At 36.7% G+C, this 20,792-nt stretch overlaps 1 protein-coding gene across 2 annotated transcripts in view; it reads left to right on the top strand.

Annotated features, from left to right (window-relative positions):
- Rbm46 (RNA binding motif protein 46) overlaps positions 1 to 18,413 on the top strand; it is a 47,354-nt gene extending 28,941 nt beyond the window's left edge. For both annotated transcript variants that reach the window (XM_055596629.1, XM_055596628.1), the window contains 2 exons: positions 14,053 to 14,112; positions 17,360 to 18,413. In XM_055596629.1, coding sequence (XP_055452604.1) covers positions 14,053 to 14,108 — 56 coding nt within the window. In that variant the 3' untranslated portion in view covers positions 14,109 to 14,112; positions 17,360 to 18,413. The remainder of the gene's footprint in view (positions 1 to 14,052; positions 14,113 to 17,359) is intronic.
- The last annotated feature ends 2,379 nt before the right edge of the window (positions 18,414 to 20,792 follow it).

The raw sequence follows: 20,792 nt of genomic DNA, 5'->3' as shown, positions 1-20,792 counted from the left end.
GATAATGTAATGATGTGTGCTATCATTCTCTCTAGATTAATAGTTTAGACTAGCAAGTATATAGGGTGGAGGCAGGTAAGGAGGCTCAAAAGTGAACAGCACTTGCTGCTCTTCCAGAGGACTCGGAGGGTTTATCTTCAGAAGCCAAGCCACACGGCTCACAGCAAATGCAGATGGTCCCTCAGCACTCTCTTCTACTGCCAAGGGAACAGCACTCATGTGCACAGACCTAGTATGCACATCATTCTAAAAATTAAGATCTTAAAAGGACTTCATAGAGTGGGGCGGGTTTTATAGCTTAGTTGTAGCCTTCTTTCTTTGTATCCTTGTCTGCTGCACAATCCCCTTCTGCCCAGAAAATGTGCGTGGATCCACAGTCATTGCAGAACATTAGCTAATTGTACTTACATTGCCAAATAATTTGGTAATTCTGCATGGAACCAGCCTTTTGTTGTGTGTTTAAAGCTCCCCCTTTGCCCCTCTACAGGCAATAGGCTTGCACCTAGCGCGCGCGCACGCACACGCGCACACACACGTGCGCGCGCACACACACACACACACACACACACAGCAGGTCAACGCTTGCAGAAAATAAAAGCAAATAACAAATTAAAAATACATGTTTTATGTATGAACTACATTTTATGTAGTTGACAAACATAAACTAGTAAAAAATGTAAATCTAGAATAGAGAACCTCAGCCTTTTTTTTTTTAAAGTTACAACAGATTGCTGTGGTTGTTTTTTACTTTCTGTTTTGTATTTTTAAGTGTGTTACATGCTCTTTTAACATCTTGTTTGTAATTATGTTTTGCTTGTAGATTATTGTAGTCCACGAGCCTGTTAGCTTACTTTTTTCATGTTTATTTCAGCACTGTGTGTTCATGTCTGCTTGTTTACTGACCCAAACTGCAAGAAAAATGAATATTGTATTGCCATTATCTGCATAGTTTTTCTCCCTTCAGCTCTCCTTAATTTTTTTTTTTGCGGGGGGGGGGGGGAGTAGGCCTGGAAAGGGACCAATTCTATAGCTAATAGATTTGTTAAAAATTGGGAACATAGAATTCATAAGGTCCAGGTGGGCCATTATGAACCTTTAATAGACAAGTTTGAAATTGTTTATGATACTAAAATTTTGCAGTGTTTTATTTTTACCAAAGTAGTGATTAGAGCAGAGCAATGTCTGTTAATTTAATGGGTTCTTGTTGTGGGTTATTAATATTAATTATTGATTTATCTTTTAGTTAAACAGTGGTTGTTCCTAAACCAGCTGTATACCCAAATCACACAGAGCCTAGGGTTTTATTTAATTAACCTAGAGCACAATGCTGGGCAATAGTTATTCTATCCTAAACCTTCAAACCTGCATAGTTTCCTAATACTCAGATTTCCCACATTGTACTTGCTTTTAGTCATAGCTTAGATCCGGCTCATCTCTCCCTTTAGATCCACGTCCTCTCCTGCTGATCTCTCCTCTCTGACTCCCTCCCCCCCACTTCCTTCTCCTCCCCTCCTGACCAAGATGTCCTACTCTATTCTCTCTATTGCTCAGCACTGACTGTTTGTTTTATTGAAAATACAGAGAACAAATGGTGGCATGTTTACACAAACTTGAGATGGGCTATGCTTAGAATATACATCACAGTGCAGTGTCCAGATTGAAACCAGATAGTGGGGTAGAGAAATCAGCATTTGAATGAACAGGGATAAATTGTATACATTTCACAAGAACATTATATCAACATTTCCCCCTTTAAGTTCAATAAAAGGCTCGCTTTCTTTTTATTTTTATTAATTACAGTTTATTCACTTTGTATCCCACCTGTAGCTCCCTCCCTCTTCCCCTCCCAACCCCACCCTCCCTCCCTTTGCTCCACCCATGCCCCTTCCTCAGGCTCCTTTTCTTTTAATACAATAATAATTATAAAAGTTTTTAGAACTATTAGGTAAGATTTACATGTGCAGTGTCCAGTTCATGTGCATTTGGCAACATAGGAGAAAGTATTTGATTATCCTACCTTGACAGGTTTAGAGTTCTATATCTAAATTAACTTTTATCCTTATTGGTATCACCTATATGAAAACATTTTCTTAAATTCTAAACAACTTAAGCTTAATTGTGGAACTCTAACTGTTTGGTCTTCAACCCTACCAGAGACTTTAGAAGGAATAAACTTAATTACTGGAGTAACTAGGAATTGCCTGTTAGCAGCTTCTAAAAAATAAAAAATTGACAGAGACAGTTTGCTGCCTGAACAGTCACTCATAACTCTCTATAACATTGGAACATCATCTTCAGCTTTTTGGCTCAGTATATTTGACAGACATATATGTGAAGCAGGCACTTTTTTAAGACTTGCTTACCCTGTCTTGGCAGAATTCAGCAGTCGACTTGTCCTTCACTTAAGCTTGCCCATTTTTGGCAGAATGTTATCTATCTCGAAATGAGGGCATTTTCTATTGACAGGATGGCTCATTTGCCACAGTTGAACCTCCATAAGGAGGTTCTTCGATGCTCATCATCATCTTTGAGGTAGGCTGGGTGCTGACAGGAGATGACCTGTCTCATTGTCAAAGAATCTTTAAAATAATAAAGACATTTTTAAATGCCATATTCTGTAGATCTCTGAAGTTTTTGAAGACTTACCTGTCTTTATGTAATCAACCTGTTTATAGAGTCATATCTGTCTGTTAATAGCAGTTTAAAAGTATAGGAAGTAACCTTGAATTTGTATCAATATACTAAAATTTACCAATGTATTAAAATAGACTTATTTTTGCATCAATATACAAAATCCTATACCAGAGTTAAAAGAACCTTATTTGAGAATAACAAAGCCTTGAGTAGATTCAATAACTTTTTATCTTAGTATTCCTATAAGATATCCCTGTATTATTCCCCGTTCTTTTTTTTAAAAATCCCATTTCTCCTTATCTAAGAAAGAAAGAGAAAAGAAAAAGAGAAAAATCCCCGCTTTTAACCTTGTTTTCTCTCTGAATAAGACCATTAAAAATTTATAGCCATCTCCCAATGGCAATAAACATTCATAGCCACAGAAAACAAACCTACCTAAGCCCCCTTAAAGGAAATTGGATGTTGTTCTCATGAATATTTTTAGTTGACTTTTTGGACACTCAGAAATCCTATTTGGGGACCCAAAGGAAATTGGGAAAAATGATTAATTAAGCAAACATTAACATTTGTGGTCCAGAGTCATTGAATGTTGGGAAATTTCAAGCTTAGTAGAAGTCCTGTTTGGAACAGTCTAAAATGCTGGACCAATTGAGATTAGTAGCTTTCTTCAAAGCTCTCTTAGGAGCAGACTTTCATGAGAAACAGCAATCAAAGCACTTGGTAGGAACAAGCAGAATGCTAAAACATGCAAGATACTGGATCTGTCAATGTCTCAGCATGCTGGGAGGATGACTTCCGTCAGATTTGATCCAGTGTCTCTGGTGTCTGGTCCGTTTGTTCTGCAAACATTGTTTCTCACAAGCATTATACAGTCCTAATATTATAAATGTATGAGATATGCGAGATGAAAACGAACTATAAACCAATTTTACCTATGCCATTAAAAATGACTTAATAAATTTTGAGGATATTTTAATCAAGGATTTATTGGTGATGTATTGTTGAAGTTCTGGCTGGAGAAAAGTTTTATGTTTCAGTCAGTTTTAGAGTCCTTTGCATGAATGACTGATGGTGAATGGATGGTCATTTTATGTTACGTGTTGTGTTTGGTTTTCTTGATTTCTCTCTTGTGTGTGGCGGAGATCTTCAGGTGGTCTTCCTCTGTCATCTCTGATTTTTATCAGTTTTGATGGAACCCATAATTTCTCTTTTCCTGTATGAACATACATAAAACCTCTCTCCCAGCGTAACACATTCCCTGTTCTCCATTTTGAATTTGGGACTTTTACATGCTGCTCTAATTCAGCAGCCCTTTCTGAATTCCATTGTGTCTTAGCAGGAGTGCTGCTTATCTCACTTAAACATTTTTAAATTGATAAGTCATTAGTTAATCTATTTTGGGGAGATATATTTCCCTTCTGTTTTATGACCATCTTTTTAAAATTACTGTTTGACTTATAGGATTGATTATAAGTTATATCTGTAACAGGTTTCATGTCATAATGTCTACAATATTGTTGAATTCAATGGATAGACATGCTGAAGCACCATCAGCCCCAATTTGCCAGGGGATCTTTAAAACATTAACTATCTCTAACAAATGTGTCACCTTAGGGATCATGCTCTCCAGAATTTAAGGCCCACTGGAATTCTGAATATGAATTTATGGCATGGTGCATTTATTTCAGTTCTCCAAACACTATAAAATGGTGCGCAGCCAGTGTATAACCTTGTTCCAAGACAACACTGAACAGGGTCAGCATTTCTACTTCAGCACATAGATACTCATCAAAATTGAACCTTAACAATACACACATACTGTCCAGTCTGACCAAGCTGGCTTATAGCTGAAGATGTTTTTTCCAGCATCTCAGTGAGTGGCCATTTTGTAATATCTTCAAGCCTCTGTGGACTTTTCTCATCTGGAACCATCTCTTTTGGTGTTATTGTATGTACCAGATTGGATTCCTCTGAAGGCTCTCTATTTTGATTCAAAGATTCGCCCAATCTCTGTTTTGTATTTTGATCTTTCCCAAAGAGGGTTTATAAAACTGAAATCATCAGTGAAAAAAAAAATATATATTTGTATGCAAAGAGAAACAAACTCAAATGGTATCCAGAAGCATTGTATCATTGTGTCTTCCTTCATTTTCAACATAGAAAATTATCTTTTTAAATATCTTATCATTTCCCTAAGGACTTTACTTTCTTAGACCCAGCTTCCCTTTCAGACCTTACCAGTTCAGATGCTAGAGGCTTCTCTATTTGTCTCTGGCTCCTGCTTCCAGGGAAAGATACTTTTTTCTGCCTCTCTCACTGGATCTTGACCTCTTCCTTACTCTGGGAAGTTACTGGGTCCACAAATGTTTGCTCCTCAGACCTGCAAGAACCCCTTCTCAAAGGGATTTCATTTTCTGCCTTGGCTAGCTTTGAGAAGCTTCCTTGTTAATGAGCCGCTCCCCCCCCCCCCACCTAAAGAGGTATGTATGTAGGGTTTGTATGTAACAATTTTTGTTTTTATGCAGCCTGCTGGAGGCCTTGCTGCTCTGTAGGGGATCTGTCTGATCAGGAATCTTTGAGCCTTTAGTTTAGGAACTATCGTTGTCAACCAGGGAAGAAAAAATTATTTGACAAATTCCTTTGTATGAAATTTAGGTATACCATATATAAGCATGTGATGGTCCCAGAACATGAAAAAATTTGTTTTTCTTTAAAACTTAATGGGGAAGTGAAGAGTCTTAAGCAGAAATAGGATTATTTGCTGTGCAAAGTACTTGTAGTTTTGAGGATTCACACAGATGAAAAGGTCTTTGTTTTGCCTGTGATAAACTTAGTATACTTGGTTTTAGTTCTTGTACTGAAACATACAGGAGGTGTTTGCCACTTTTCTCAAGTATGCACCAGCCTTTTAAAAAATCCCACTTCTCTGAGATCTGGTTAGGTGGTGGAGTGACAGGTGAGAGTTTATGAGGATTTATGCAGACTTGAGGACCAGAGTCCGGATCCCAGCACTCCACATAGGGAGTGTGCTATCCCGTGGACACCGGTAACAGCTCAAACGATCGTGCCCAGGCACACATTTACACGCACACACACCTTCACCTCACACACACACAAAATTAACTTTTAAAGGGCTTTTAATTATTTTTTACTTGTTTCTTTTTTGTGATTTGTGCTGTAACCAGAGAGTTGCTACATTACCTAACATTGGTTGAGGCCAGTGGCCAGGCTCTTTGATAAAAGTTTAAGAATCCTTAAATATCTTAGTGATGACAAGTACTCTCTTACTAGAATAGGAAAATTAATTCCATATTCTTAAACTTTTGTCCGATGTTTTATTGAATAATGAGTTTTCAGTTAAGTGAGATTCTGGAATTTATTGAGATTTATGTGATGAAAAATTTCTAGTCAACTCTTAGGTACATATACTTAAACCTGAGGCATGAGTGTATTGGCACTACATAATCTATATATAGTTGGATTCTTTATTTAATTATATCTATTTGTTCTGGGATGCATTTAAATGTCCTATTATTAAAATGTGCAAAACTGAAGGATTAAACAAGGAGAAAGTGATTAGGAAAATAAAACCAAGCAAAACTAAAAAGGATACAATAGGGCTATGTAGCTACATAGTGAAGCCCTTTAAAAAAGGAAGAATGATTAACAATCATAATTAAGTAGATTGTGCTTATTTAAAAAATAGATATGATATGGGCTAGAGGGAATATTTGAAAGAGTGTAAAAGGAACTTAGACATTAAAATTTTTCTGTGTATGAACACAAGTTTTTATTTTCTAAATCATATAACTTGTTCATCTTTATTATACACATTTCTTAATTTATATGTTTTTATTATTAGATACCTAAAGTGGCAAGGAATGAAAGCCAGTACGTAAATGCTTGGATTGTTTTCTTTTTGTTTGTTTTTTAAAAACAAATCCAGAACTAAATCATTCTGTTCTGCAGAGGCTCAAATTAATATAATTCAAAGCAAAACAGGAAAGTTATGTAATCTCTAGACTAAATAATTGTATACAGCTCAGGATATGTAGAATGTTTGCTTTGGAGTACCACACTCTAGTCAAACCATGACAACTAGTTAGGGCCGGAAGACTATAGAAGCAGAGAATGGATAGCTGAAGTATCTGGAACTGTTTGGTTTGTAGCAATCATATTTATACAAAAGGACTACAGTTGCTGTCTTCGGATGTAGAAGAAAGAGTTTAACATTTATCTTCAATGTTCCAGGAAGAGGAAATAAGTCTAGTAGAGAAATTTTAGGGAGGTAGATAATGGCAAGTTTCTAAAACTATATAAGCCTTTAAACTACTGAATGCAAAGACACTGCTACAAACTCAAACCTTTAAGTGATTCATATTCTCAGTCTGCTTATATTTTCTAAACAAATGTATGGAAGAAGGAGAGGGTGGGGTTTTCTTCTGTAACTAGATCTTGCTATGTATCCCTACTTGGCCTTGCGCTTGTGACCTGCTCAGATCTGCTTCCCAGGTGCTGGGATTAAAGGCATGAGGCACCATGCCTGGCAAGGGTTCATTTTCAGCAAAAGGCTAAATTTTTCTTTGTAACTTTACCATATATTTCCAATTAAAAATCAGGATTTTTCTATTGGTAAACATCTGATAACAGATTGAGGCCTTGTGAAGTTTTATTAAGTGGTTATTGCTTAAAAAAATAAAACACCTCACCCATGCTTTGCCTCCTTTTTAGAGATAGTTGTGTCTTTTCCAGCCCTACAGGCTCTTACTCAGACCACTTCAGTGTGCTGTAGATCTGTTAGACACTGTTCTATTGCTGTGAAGCGACACCATGACATCCGAGCACTGGAACTCCTCAAGTTTTCTACTTTAGATTTCCTGGTGCTCCTTTTCTCCTCAAACTGTTGGTTTTGCACTTTTCTTTTTCTAGTTTGTTCCTTTTTATTGTAGATCTGTGTAAGAGTAGCTAGTAATAACCAGATGACACACAGTCAGTACTAAGCTGTCTTGAAATCTCTGCTGCCAAAATGTTTCTATTTCACCTCAGGCAGGTTTTTAGGACAAGGGGGAAAAAAAAAGGCACATTCTTTGCAAAAATATCACAACAATGGTCTCTGGGCCACTTACTAATACTCTTTCCCTCTGAAACTTGTTGAACTGGACCCGCATTCAGATTGCCCTCAGAACTCTCCCTGTGCTGCTTCTAGGGCTGCGTCGTAAGCCTCACTTTTTTTCTCTTCTGAAGTTCCAAAGTCTTCCTCTAACAAACAGCATGGCAGCATGCATGGCACTGGAGAAGTACTTGAGAGCTACGTCTGTCCTCATCTGCTGGTTGAGACAAAGAAATCACAAGCTGGTATGGGCTTTTAAAAACCTCAGTGCTCACCCCCAGGGTCACACTTCTTCCAGTAAGGCCACACCTCCTAACCCTTTCAAATAGTGCCCCTCCCTGGCGATGAAGCATTCAAATATGTGAGTCTATGGGGCCCTTCTTATTGAAACTTCCACTGTGGAGTGGGGACATCTGGCGGAATATGAAGTGAATATGTGGGAACATTTTGAGAACTTCTTGTTTACAAGCCAGCCTTGGCGGTTACAGTTTATATGGTTCCTTGCCAGTCAGTGCTATATGTATCAGGGTAGCAAATGGTAATTCTTTTCCCATCCAGGTTCTAGACATATTTCATGTTCTCTTGTTTGGTACTCTGAGTTTATCCTTTGGTTATGTTGTATTTCAGTAGGTACAACCATATACATTATCGTAAAAGTATGTTTAACTACTTTCCCCCATTGTTGCTCGAACACCTACAATGGCTTTTCTTATTTTAGTGTGTTGTGAAGTCCTGATTCTAGTGCAGATGCTCTGTCGTTTGGTGACACCATCTCCAACCCACCCTGGATGTGTATCAGCTGCTCTGATCATCTCAAGTTTGTCATCTCACTAGTCTCTAGTGCTGCTAGCTCTGCTTCCTTCCTCTACATAGCTCTTTGCATGAAGCCTCTCTTGGATATATTAACCTCAAAAGATTTGTTCTGTATTACAATGTCAGGTGGCAGTTTACTGTAGGAATTTTATGATGCTCTTTATTTACTATTAGGCAGTATATATATATTTTTTTTTAATATGATCTTGCTGTACAGTTCATGCTGGCCTTTGAACTCAATATATATCCCAGGCTACCCTCAAACTTCTAATCTCCCTGCCTTTACTTCTGATTGCTAGGTTTATAATCATGTACCACGGTGCCCGCTTGTTTATTGTCAAACAGTTTTGGTTCATAAAGATTTATAAAGTCAAGGGATTTTGTGCCAAGGAGAATTGGTTGTTTCTATCCCCTTCCTTGTATAGGTGAATGCTATATCATTTATAGCTCCTTTGTAGTAGTGTTTTTCAAAACATTTAAAGTGGTACATATGCTATAAGGTTGAAAGAGTCTGAGGAAAATCAATTTTGGCTGTGCCTTGGGTAGAAAAAAGAAAGAATTAGAAAAGAAATATCCATGATATGGAGTTGGCAGGCTCAGACACAGGAATAATTAAATTGTTGAATGATGGTGAATGGTGGTTAATACTGAGTGAGTAATTTTCAAAATGATCATAAAGTGATTGCTCAGTTATGAGCAATCTTGAACACATGGATTTGGATATATGTATATTATATGTAAAATGGACATTTATAATTTATATGTTCAGTGGAGGAATGGATGATTATGGTTTCACTAGCTTTTAAAGCACCTCAGGAAACATGGTTTGCTGTGGGTCAGCAGATGTGGTCTAGAATAGTATAGTCACTTAGTATGTAGACGTATAAGTCGATTGCATATCTTGTATCTTGTGTGTGTCTGGCTGTGTGCATGCAACGTGTGTGTGCAGTGTATGTGTAGTGGTTTGTTTGCTTGTTCGTCAAATTGACACAAGTTAGGGTTATTTGGGAAAAGGAAACCTCAGGTGAGAAAATAGCTTCATTAGATTGGCCAGTGGGCAAGTTTGTAGGACATGTCCTGATAAATGATTGATGAAGTTTTGTGAGCTTGATTGATGGGTGGTACCACCCCTGGGCAGGTGGTCCTGGGCTATAAAAGAAAGAAGAGTGAATGAGCTGTGAAAAGCAAGTCAGTAGGCAGCATCCCTCCATGGTCTTTACCTCAGTTCTGGCCTCTGTGTTCCTGCCTGTGAGTTCTTTCCCTGACTTCCAGGGCTGTGATTAGGACTGTAAAATGGAATGAACCTTTCTTTTCCAAGTTGCTTTTGATCATGGTCTTTATAATAGAAAGCAAACTAAAACAATATAATTGGAACATTAACACCATCAACCTTTGTTTTAACTTTAAAAATAATAAATAATTGGCAGTTTCTGCATACTATTTGTGTGTGAGAGATAATGAATGAATGAATGAATGAATGAATGAATGAATGAATGAATGAATGAATATGTACTTGAAGGCCAGAGGAACAGAACCAGAGATAAGATACTTTATAGTGCTTTTCTACTTAATCTTTCTGCCACATAATACAAAATTAAAAGTAACACATTTAGTGACTCTCCTTCTACAAAGAAGAGGTCCACTGCCTGTTTTTGACTCATTTATTCTATTCTTGACTTTTTGACGTTCCTTTTATTTTCACTAGTCTCTTGAAAAGTAAATAACCTCCTAAAAATGTTTCTCAGAATACATTAGTAATTGCTAATATGTTGTGAATTAAATTCGACCAGCACATCTGTAAATCGTTAAGGTCTTTGCTCATGCTTTGCTCATGTTGTGGGAGCTGCTTGGAGATGCTCTCGTCTCTTGTTACCATTTCCCCTTAAGCTTTTGTTAATGCATCCAGCTTTTGAAGGGGTTTTGGGCATCTGAACTCAGGTAATCAGGCTTACCAAGCCAGCTCCCCATTCCATGTGTTCACAGTTAAGGAGGAATGCCTTTTTTCCATGCCTCTGCAGTGCCGCATTGGCGCCAATCAGTGGCCTGTGTGCCACATGCTCCATACGGTGAACTAGGTAACAGTCGTCAATTTTGTTTATAAACCTTAAAAGTAAGAACATCTATCTGAAAACATTCTGATTTTGTGTGGCTATATGGAATTGGCTCAGCTTCATGTTTCATATACTTGGTGTTTGAAAGGTTATTCTTGCCACATTAACAAGTATTATTACTTGTCTTAGAAATGTCTAGGACTGTCTTCAGATGCCACCATTCTCCATTTCTCCTTGCTTTTATCATCTGCGTACACCTCATAGACCTTTATACTTTACGTCAATATTTTCCACCTTTCTGAGTGTTCCGTCTGTGTATTTCTTTTTTAGTGTGCCAATAAGAAACATTGATTTGGATTTCTCAGCTCTGGAATTTTATTTTACTTTATTTACTTGTTTTGATCATGTTTTGCTTTATAGCTTAGTCTGCCTATGCAGAGCTGATTTTACACACCTGTGTCACCATATCCACCTCCATTTAGGATTTCCAATTTCTTCTAAACATTTTAGCCTTCAAATTCCCAAGCATATTAGGCATAGCTATTTTTTATTGCCATTTATTTTTTATTAGTGTATTCTCATATGTGCTCTGTAGGTGTGTGTGTATGAGTATTTTCACTGCATGGATGTGTAGGTGTGTCTGCATGTGGAGTGCAGAGGTTGACATCTGGCGTCTGCCTCAGTCGTGTCTATTTATTGAGGCTGGGCCTCTTGTCCAGTCTGTCTCCTCCTCTGATAGCTTGCCCTGAGGACCCTGCCTTCATGCTCCAAGTTCTGGGATTCCATCCTTCCGGGGTGACCCTGGGGCCTCCAGGCTGGCCCTCACACTTGCGGCACGCAGGTCGTTGACCCCTGCTGAGCAGTGATTGCACAAGATAAGTAGGCTTCACTCTGGACTCATGCTAGCTGAGTGTGGCCTCCTCCCTACCCTCTGTTCACTCCTCAGTGAGTTCACTCCTCAGCCGCCCCACTGATCCCTTCCGCATTCCAAAGAGTGTCACTACTACTTTCATGGGGTTTTGCTTTTAAGTCTAGAGTTTGCATATAAGAGAAAATGTGATGATTATCTTTCTGAGTTAATATCACGCAACATGGTTATCACCAGCCCCATACGTTATCTTGTATGTGCCATGGTTTATTTACAAGTATCTTTTTCATTTAATTATTGTATACATGTGAATTTTTAATTTGAATTTTTATTTTTAATATTAATTACAGTTTATTCAGTTTGTATCCCAGCTGTAGGATGAGTGTGTGTGTGTGTATATGAATGTGTGTACATATGTATGGGAACACGTGGTGTGACATCCATAGGAGGGTAGAACCAGGAACCAGTTCTCCCACAGTGTAGATCCCAGGAGAAACATGGATGTACGGATACTCTGTGGTGTGCAGGCACAGAATACCTTGGTATATCCCAGATGTTTGGTATAGATGGATCATGTGACCCCTCTTAGTTTTTGAGGAGCCTCGTACTGAATGTCATAGTACCCCTACTGGCAGGGATAAGGATCCCTAGTCTTTGTAAGCATTTACATTTTCCTGATGGCTAAAGATGCTGAACATTTTTTTCATAAATTTATTGGCCATTTATATTTACAGTCTAATTCATTTGCCCATTTATTGGTTGAATGATTTGTTCTTTTGATAACTAATTCTTTGAATTCTCTGAATTTTGGAGAATAGTTCCCTCTTAGTTGAATAGCCGGCAAAGATTTCTCCTGTACTGGAAGTCACTCTTTTTATTTTCTGTTGCCTTTGCTCTTCTGGCAATCTCATTTGCCAGTTTTTGTCATTGTGCCCTAAGCTATTTAGAAAGTCACTTCCTATATCTTGACATATTTTCCCTTATAGTTTAGAAATTTCAGCTACATTACATATTTGATATATCTTAAATTGGGGTTTTGTGAGTGTGTGTGTGTGTGTGTGTGTGTGTGTGTGTGCGCGCGCATGCACGTGCACACACACAGTGTGGAAGATAGAGGTTTAGTTTTAACTTATAACAGAATTTCAGTTTCTCATCGCTGTCTTTCCTCTGATGTACACTAGCAAGCATCTCTGGCAAGAATGAGCTCTTTTTCCACTGGTATACATGTGGGGGGTTGTGCCATTGTTGACATAATTATTTTAATATCAAGGCTTGAAATTTTTTATATAAATATCTTAGAGATATGTTTTTGTTGACTGCTGTTTCTATCGGCTGTTAGATTCTATTTCTGTTACCTGATCTGCTTTATTTTCTTGTATTACTATTTTTATTGAGTGCCGGATCCTACATATGGAAAATTATAGAGAATTGGAAGTCTAACATGATATTACCTCAACTCAGAGAGGAGTTATTTTTTTAATCACATCACAAAATTGTCTTATTCCTAGTGGGAATTGAGAAGGTTTCTAAGTTCAGTTCATTCAGTTTGATGTTCTACTTTTGTCCAGTTTAGTCTGCTGGTCACTTTCACCAGGGTCAGCCCTGCCTCAACAGGAACTCCTCCTCAGCTTATTGTCTCTGAGCTCCAGTGATTTTTCTATGTATCATAATTTTCCCTTGTTTATCATCTTCCTTTTGCAAATTTACCAATCCTTACAGGGACAAAGACATTTCCCAAAGAAAAGTGTATTTATTTGGATTTGCAAAGTGTCTTAAGATCATGACTCAATAATTTGTTATTCCCTTAGCTGTTGTCAATATCTTTAGATAAATGTGTTTAAAAACAAAAATGATTAATGTTACCTAGTTTAGTTCATCACGTGGTAACACGTTATTGTGAAATTTTTGTACTCAATTGTCTTTACAGTATTATTTAAACTCTATAGTGTTTTTGGAGATCATCAGCCATGTTTTACTTGTGCATACTTTTATGCAGTTTCTTATGGAGTTGGATATATACTCTTGATGAAAAGGTTCAAGTGATATGAAACAATGATGGCTAAAATGATTGGATGTTACAGTGGAGATATGTGTAGTTACAGTAGTTTCCTAGGAAAATTGACTTGTCAGGCAAGGTTTTGGCCATCTCTCTCTTCTGAAAACAGGAAGGAAATGATACTTCATGTAACTGTGCCTGTAGAGAGAGCATTTACAGCTCCTGAATTGGCTTATATTTCTCTGCTTTCTGAAATTATGCAGCCTCACTTTATTTTTATTTTAATAGGGGAATATTTTTTAATACACTGATGAGTAAGAACTTGATTGACCTAGAAATGTTTTTCCTTATGATGTACTAACTCATGATTTTCATTTAGATATCAGAATACTGTTCTCTTTGTTCATCTTTTCAGAGTCCAGAAATGATACCTGTTTGTCAGTTGTCCTTTTTTCTGTTTTTTTTTTTTATTTACCAATTAAAAAGTTTAAAATAAAGTTATCAAGGGTTCCATGCACTTCCAAGATAGGGATAGCATCAATCTAAAGACTCAATTCTCTTCTGTCTTCACTGCTTACAGACAGGGAACACAGTCTCTTCAGCCTGGACCTGTGTAGAAGAATTTGGAGGAAATAAGCAGGTAAGAAAATATCTCTTAGGGATATTGTGATATATTTAGTTCTCAGAAAAGCAGTTTTAAGCTAATCCTCTCATGGCTCTATGAGGAAATACCAAATGAAACCCTGTACAGCATTTGTTTATAATAGATATACTAGGTATAGGCTCATTAAGGAAAAAAAAATTTTAAGTTAAACAGGTTTCCATACTTCACATAATTTCAAACTTTCCAACAGGACAATGTTCTGATATCTAAATTGAACCACTAGGGTTTTTTAAAAATTTAAATCAGATATAATTAGAATGAATGCTACATTTTGATTATCTTGTGTTTTTCAAACTAAGCTTAGAATGAACATTTTCTACATTATTAAAACAATATTTTAACTAAATTGTTTATATAACAATCCACTGTTTAGTTTTCTAACCAGGGTTCAAGAAAGAGAGTTTTAGGTGGGCTGGGGCTTCAAGTTGATAATTTTCAAAAATTCCCCTTTTGCATGTAAAGGAATTATCCCTGTGTAATTCTGTGTTCCCAAGTAGGTTGCTTCACCACTGTGTAATGAGAATGCTTGCAGTACTTTCAAAAGGGTTTCAGTTGTAGCTGATTCTGAATGGTCATTTTTCGCATGTACTAAGTGCTAGACAAGTATTATCTGCCATTAGTAATGCCTATAAGAAATATGTTTGTTCTTTTTGACACTTAAATTTTAGACCCTAAATTTATCCTCACTTATTTTTTTAGCAAAACTGTATCTCCTAAACTTACAGGTCTTAAATCTTACCTCAATCTTAAACACCCAGTGCTTTTTTAAAACTACCTTTTTTTTTAACCTCTTGGGGTTTAAAGTTTGTCCTAGGGACACTGATTGTGAGGACTGAGGTACTGGCAACAACAGCAACAAAATGAACCTTGGGAAGAGTTGCTGTCTTTAAATGTCTAAGTCTGTTCTCTTCACTGTGGCTCAGACACTTTATCAAGTGAGCTACTACAGCTTTGGGCTTGTTCTGAAACATAGACTGTTCTAGCTCAGTCATGGGTTTTGCTCGTAGAGGCTGCTGTCCAGATGGTTTAGAAGCTAGCCTCAGAAGGAGTCTGCCATTATGATTTCTTAGTCCACAGGGAGCCTACTGACAACTTGCAATATGCTTTATTTGGTCTTCTTGCTTCTTTAAAAGAGCAGCTAGACTAATTTCAGTGTCAGTACACTTTGTTCATATGTGGTCCTCCTTCATCCTTATGTTTGTGTGCCACGTTTTGGTCTGTAGAGGCATTTATTGTTCATGCTTTCTGACTGTTTCCCAGTACTGGGAAAGGAGGTAAAGGGATCAGAATCAAGCTTATCCTTGGCTAAATATGAAAGGGCAACCTGTGATCCATGAAATACTTTTGGAAGGGGAAGAGGGAGAAGGAAGGAAGAAATCTCTATTATATTAGAAGATTCTCATGCTTGATTCCCACTACCAGTGCAATTACAAAAATTTTTAAGATAGAGGGAAATGAAATGCTACATGCATTGAGAATGGAAGTTGTGGAAATGGATAGGTGCAAGTCACATCCAGGCAGCTTACAGAACAGCACCTTTACTTGACTTTTATTCTGCTGGCCATTTGAAATGGAGACCTTTGGAGATGTTTTCTTTTAAATACCCTGTTTAAGGTTTTTATGAAAGCTTGGCCAGATGGAAATAATACCTTCCTAGGAATCAGGAGTTCTAAAAGTTTTAACTTGTTCTTTATCCATTTACCTATCTGTCTTACCTAAATCGACTGTCTTTTTCTTTGTCATTTATGTGAATTGGCGTCATTTGAATTAAATACATAGAAAGTTTTAGCTTGTTCTCAGTTTTCAATTTGAAATTAGATTAGTAAGAAGTTTATTAGAATCAATAGTCAAAAGACAAAACAAATGTTAATGAGCCAAGAGACTTAGCATATCTGAACAATGATGTTTACATTTGTAATGAGCACATTTAGTCGTAAAAGAATCTAAATTAAGGCAGCAGTGAAACACTATCGTGTACTGACGTAGCTATAATTAAAAATGATATACCAGGTTTGGTGGTGCATACTTGTTATCACATTTGAGAGGGAGAAGTAGGAGGATCAAGGCAGAGGAAGCCAGTCTTTTTACAAAGTGCATCCCAGGCCAGCCAGAGTCAGAGCAAGATGCAGTGTACAGCACCCTCCACCCGCCTGTGTATATGTTGTGGAAGATGTGGTGTGACCAACTGCTAGTTTCATATTTTACTATCTGAATACAAAACGATTACAGTGAAGGACTCGAGAGCATAGTATCTCTACCCCATACCACCGCAGCCCTTTTCCCAGCCTTTTATCATTGCAAAGAGAAGCCATCACAAAAGGTTTATAGAAGAATGAGCATAGAGCATGTGTGTTTAAGAATAGAATTATTTGTGATGTGTTTGTGAAATCTTAACAAGCATCTAACTGAAGTCTTTCCCTTGTCAAATTCTTATAGTTGGAGATTTTTCTCATAGTATCTTACATGAATAATGTTGAGTCCACTTTTAATTTTGGATTTAGTATAGTTTTCTTGAAAAAAAAAAGAATATATACCAAGTGAACTGTTGTTTGCTAAAGGTTTTTGGTAGAGGACTGCCAGAAATGCTAAGCATTACGCTTATAGCCAGATATCTAGCTAGTTTTTAAGTCTTCCCCGCTGGAGATACCTTCTGAGTTCACATTTTACAAGTAGACTCCATTACTTCTTGAATAGATGTAAACTCAAAGGAATCATGATATCTGTTTGAAAACTACATTTCCTATCTATTGAAGTCACTTCTAACTCATGTTGTTGATGACTACATTAGTGAAATTTGAAGAACTAAGTACATTAGAGGTATGTGACTATTAAGGAACTGTATTTGCATAATAATCTTCAGAAAGAAATACTCAGAACTTTTTAAAGGACAGTTATTAATAGATATAACATGTAATGTTTCAGTTTATATTTCAATACTTGAGCCCTTGGGTAACATAGAATCTTGAAAAGAAGAAATAAATCTGATGTTAGAAAAGCAAATGATTTCAAAGAAATCTCTGTTTTAAAAATACCCAAAATATTTTGAACATTGCTTTAGACATTTCAAAACATGTTTGTATTTTCTTAAAACAAGCTGCTTTGTTGATCTTGTGGTACCATTCATAAAAATTAAGTTTAAAATTAATCTACTTAGAGTTTTACAATGCTAGCAATTAAATCTATTTGCAACTGAATTTCATTTTTTTTATTTTTTCTTAAATAGGTCCTTTCTGATGTTGCTTGAGCTTATTCTCCTGCAGTTGGTCTCATTCCTGTTCGTTAAACATTAAGTCCCATGACAACATTAAGTTTTAGGCCTCATAGTGAATGATGTTGGAGGGGGAAAGCTTGACCTGTGTATTAAATAATCTTATTCCATTTCTTCCATTGTGATAATACCACGGTTTTTATAAATGATCACTTTACAGTCACAGTCACCGCTTTGACTTATACTGTAGTAAAGAGCATAGTTGAGTTTTTGGAAAGTACAGGATCTACAAATTTGGTCAATAAAACACACACATACAGAATTACTACAATTAAGGAAGCAGGAAATTATTGGTACATAAGATGAACATTTGTTTGAAATTAATGTTCCAAATATAATTGTTTTAATAATTTGGTTAATTTTGGATAATTTTCTATACTATTAAGTTGATAATGGTTTTTGAAGTTCATTTGGTAGAGATGATTCATTTTTCTGTTTATGGTACCAGTGAGACACTAATGTTAAATTGATGTGTTTGGTTATATAAATGTTTGTGCCAGCATTTAAATAATGAAATTTTGGACAGTTAGTTTTTACCAGAAGTCTATGGGCAAATGTTTACGCTGGTTTGATGCCTAATATAGTTTCCAAAAAAAAAAAGAGAGAGAGAGAGAGAGAAAAGAAACGGAATTGTCTGTTCTTTTATCTTTTTCTTTATGATCTACCCTTGGTGTCAGAACCACGTTTAAGAGAAGCTTCTTTATTGATTAAAGAGAAACCAGAGCTTCTCTCTTCCTGTGTTAAGAAAAAGGTACCCAAGAAGCACGGTAGTAAGTCCTTTCAAGCAGTGCTGCCAGTTGACGGGAGTTAGTGTTTGCACTGCAGTGAGAGCAGCCGCTTTGTTACAGTGTCATTGGGTATTTAGGTGTTAGAGCATTATGTTAAGATGTGACTATTGTTTGAATGTTTTGTCTTTTGAATTAAATTTGTGCCCACAAAGATGTGCAGCATAATTGTTCATATATTTATTTACAGACTACAGTTTCCGTCGCAGCTCAATAAATAGTCTTTCCCCTGTTAGCGCTACCCTCTCTTCTGGGACTCCCAGCGTGCTTCCTTATACTTCAAGGCCTTACTCTTATCCAAGCTATACCTTGTCACCAACAATATCACTTGCTAATGGCAGCCATGTTGGACAACGACTATATATCTCCAATCAGGCCTCATTCTTCTGAAGAAAGTCTGGATACATTAGTATAAACATTTCTTTGTGTAAGGCATGAAAATTAAAATACTGTTGTATTTTAGAATTGGGTTTGCACATTTGACTTAAAAAACAATATATTTAACCACATCAACTATAATTCAGAATGCCAAGAGTGGTAGGATTTGCAAACATGCAATTAAAAGTTATTCAGTGATAGCAAACTACTACTATTCTTTGTAAACTTTGGGGGTTTTTAATTCCTGAGCTTGAAAAGATTCCAGTAACTTATGGTTTTATATAACAACTTTGTAAAACAGCATTTTACAAATATTGAAGTACTTAAAGACACTGGTTGTACTAGATTAGATTACCAAGGATCGCTATCTATAGTGGAGTTTGGAACAGTTATGTAACCAGAAGCATCTAACTATTATGTAGAAAGAAATGATGAGACAAAAAAGATTAAGACACAAATTTTTGGCAGTTGTAATGAAAAATTAGTCTACCATTGTGGTCCTTGAAAGTAACTAAATATTTTAGTTGATATTTGTTACAGAAATAAATTATAACTTTGCTGTTAATATATTTAAGGTTTTTATAGTTTATATGCTTCATTTATGTTTTGATATTCATTGTTTGGGTAAGAAGTGTTAATGTTTTTTAAATGTTGAAATCATGTGTTGTTTAATTTTTATACTTCAAATTCTTTGACATTAAATATATGATGCTACTACTGTGTGTTTTGTTTTTATTGGAATTCATATACACAAATATCTATCATCTTTGAGAACATCTTTTTCCTTGCCAGGTCAACAGTTGCAGGGTCTTAGGTTTGATGTCTTTATAAGATCAGCGTCAATAGTATGAATAGAAAGCAGTTTTGGAAAAACAAAATCACTTTCTTTTTTTTAATTTTTATTTTTTTAATATTAGTTACAGTTTGTTAACTTTGTATCCCTGCTGTATCCTGCTCCCTCTTTCCCCCCCAACCCCACCCTCCCTCCCTCACCTCCTCCCTGCCCCTTTTCAAGTCCACTGATAGGGGAAAACCTCCTCTCCTTTCATCTGATACTGGTTTATCAGGTATCTTCAGGACTGGCTGCAAAGTCCTGTGGCCTAGCAGGGCTGCTCCTCCCTTGGGGAGGGGGGAGGTCAAAGAGCCCACCATTGAGTTTATGTCAGAAAAAGTCCCTGTTCCCCATATTAGGGTACCCACTTTACTTTCAAGTGCCAGTAGAAATGTTTCATTGGTAGAGTCACAGAATTTCCCCTTTGTACTAAAGAATAAATAATGAATTCAGATCATTGTAACTTCATCAGTTTGTTAGCATACATGGATAATTATAATGATGGTTTTCATAGTTCATATCAGATATTTTAGATATCAAAATATTACTTTTGTTCAACTCATTGTATAAGCAGTAGAGGTAGGGTTTGCACACATACAATTTAAAATAGTTGCAAATAATTTTCTGTCTGCTTAATTGATTTTTCTAACAGAAAGTTATAAAAAGAAATAAATGAATCTTAGTTTTTTTTTCACTGCTAAGGAAGGCTTATTCCCCACAAAGCACATGTATCTTCATGAACTCTCTTCTGCAGTTCAGTCTTTAGATTTTCTGACTCAAGGAGTATAGACACTAAATCAGCACTGCATATATTCCACAGCACAGCTGTCTCATATATGATAGGCTCTTCATTGCATATCATCCATTCAGAAACACACAGTGAATGTTTCCACCTGGTGTGAGACTACCCATGGACACCGTGCTGAGTCACAGACACACATTTACTTTTTCATAGAAATGTTTATAATAGTCCAAATCATGTTATTATAAATTGTCTCAGAGACTCTTCATTTGAGAGCTACCACCCATACAGAATTGGAAGACCCATGGTGATGGTGATGGTGATGGAATGGTGAAAGTATGAGTCTTGGTAGCAGGCCTTACAATAGTAAAGCCAAACATTGGCAGATTTAAGAAGTCACACAGTAATGGCATTTTGGGGATATGTTTGTATTAGTGCACGCGTTTGACTTTTGCACAACTTTCGGCACTTTCTCCTTCAGTCACGAGTACCGCAGTCGCTGCATTTCTGTGGAACACTCCTCCGTGCAGTGGTAGGGTGAGTAGCGATCTGGTCCATAGCCCGTGAGCGTTTCCTAGACCAGTGGCTGTAACCGACTGAAGGCCGCCTTAGCTTCTGCACAACAGGTCAATTATTTATGGCATTTTCCCC

This window comes from Psammomys obesus, unplaced genomic scaffold (genome assembly GCF_907164565.1).
Source record: "Psammomys obesus unplaced genomic scaffold, mPsaObe1.curated_primary_1811, whole genome shotgun sequence".
In the NCBI taxonomy this organism is placed as follows: domain Eukaryota; kingdom Metazoa; phylum Chordata; class Mammalia; order Rodentia; family Muridae; genus Psammomys; species Psammomys obesus.
The sequence above is the reverse complement of the archived record's forward strand: the minus strand, read 5'-3'. Positions and strand labels throughout refer to the sequence as shown.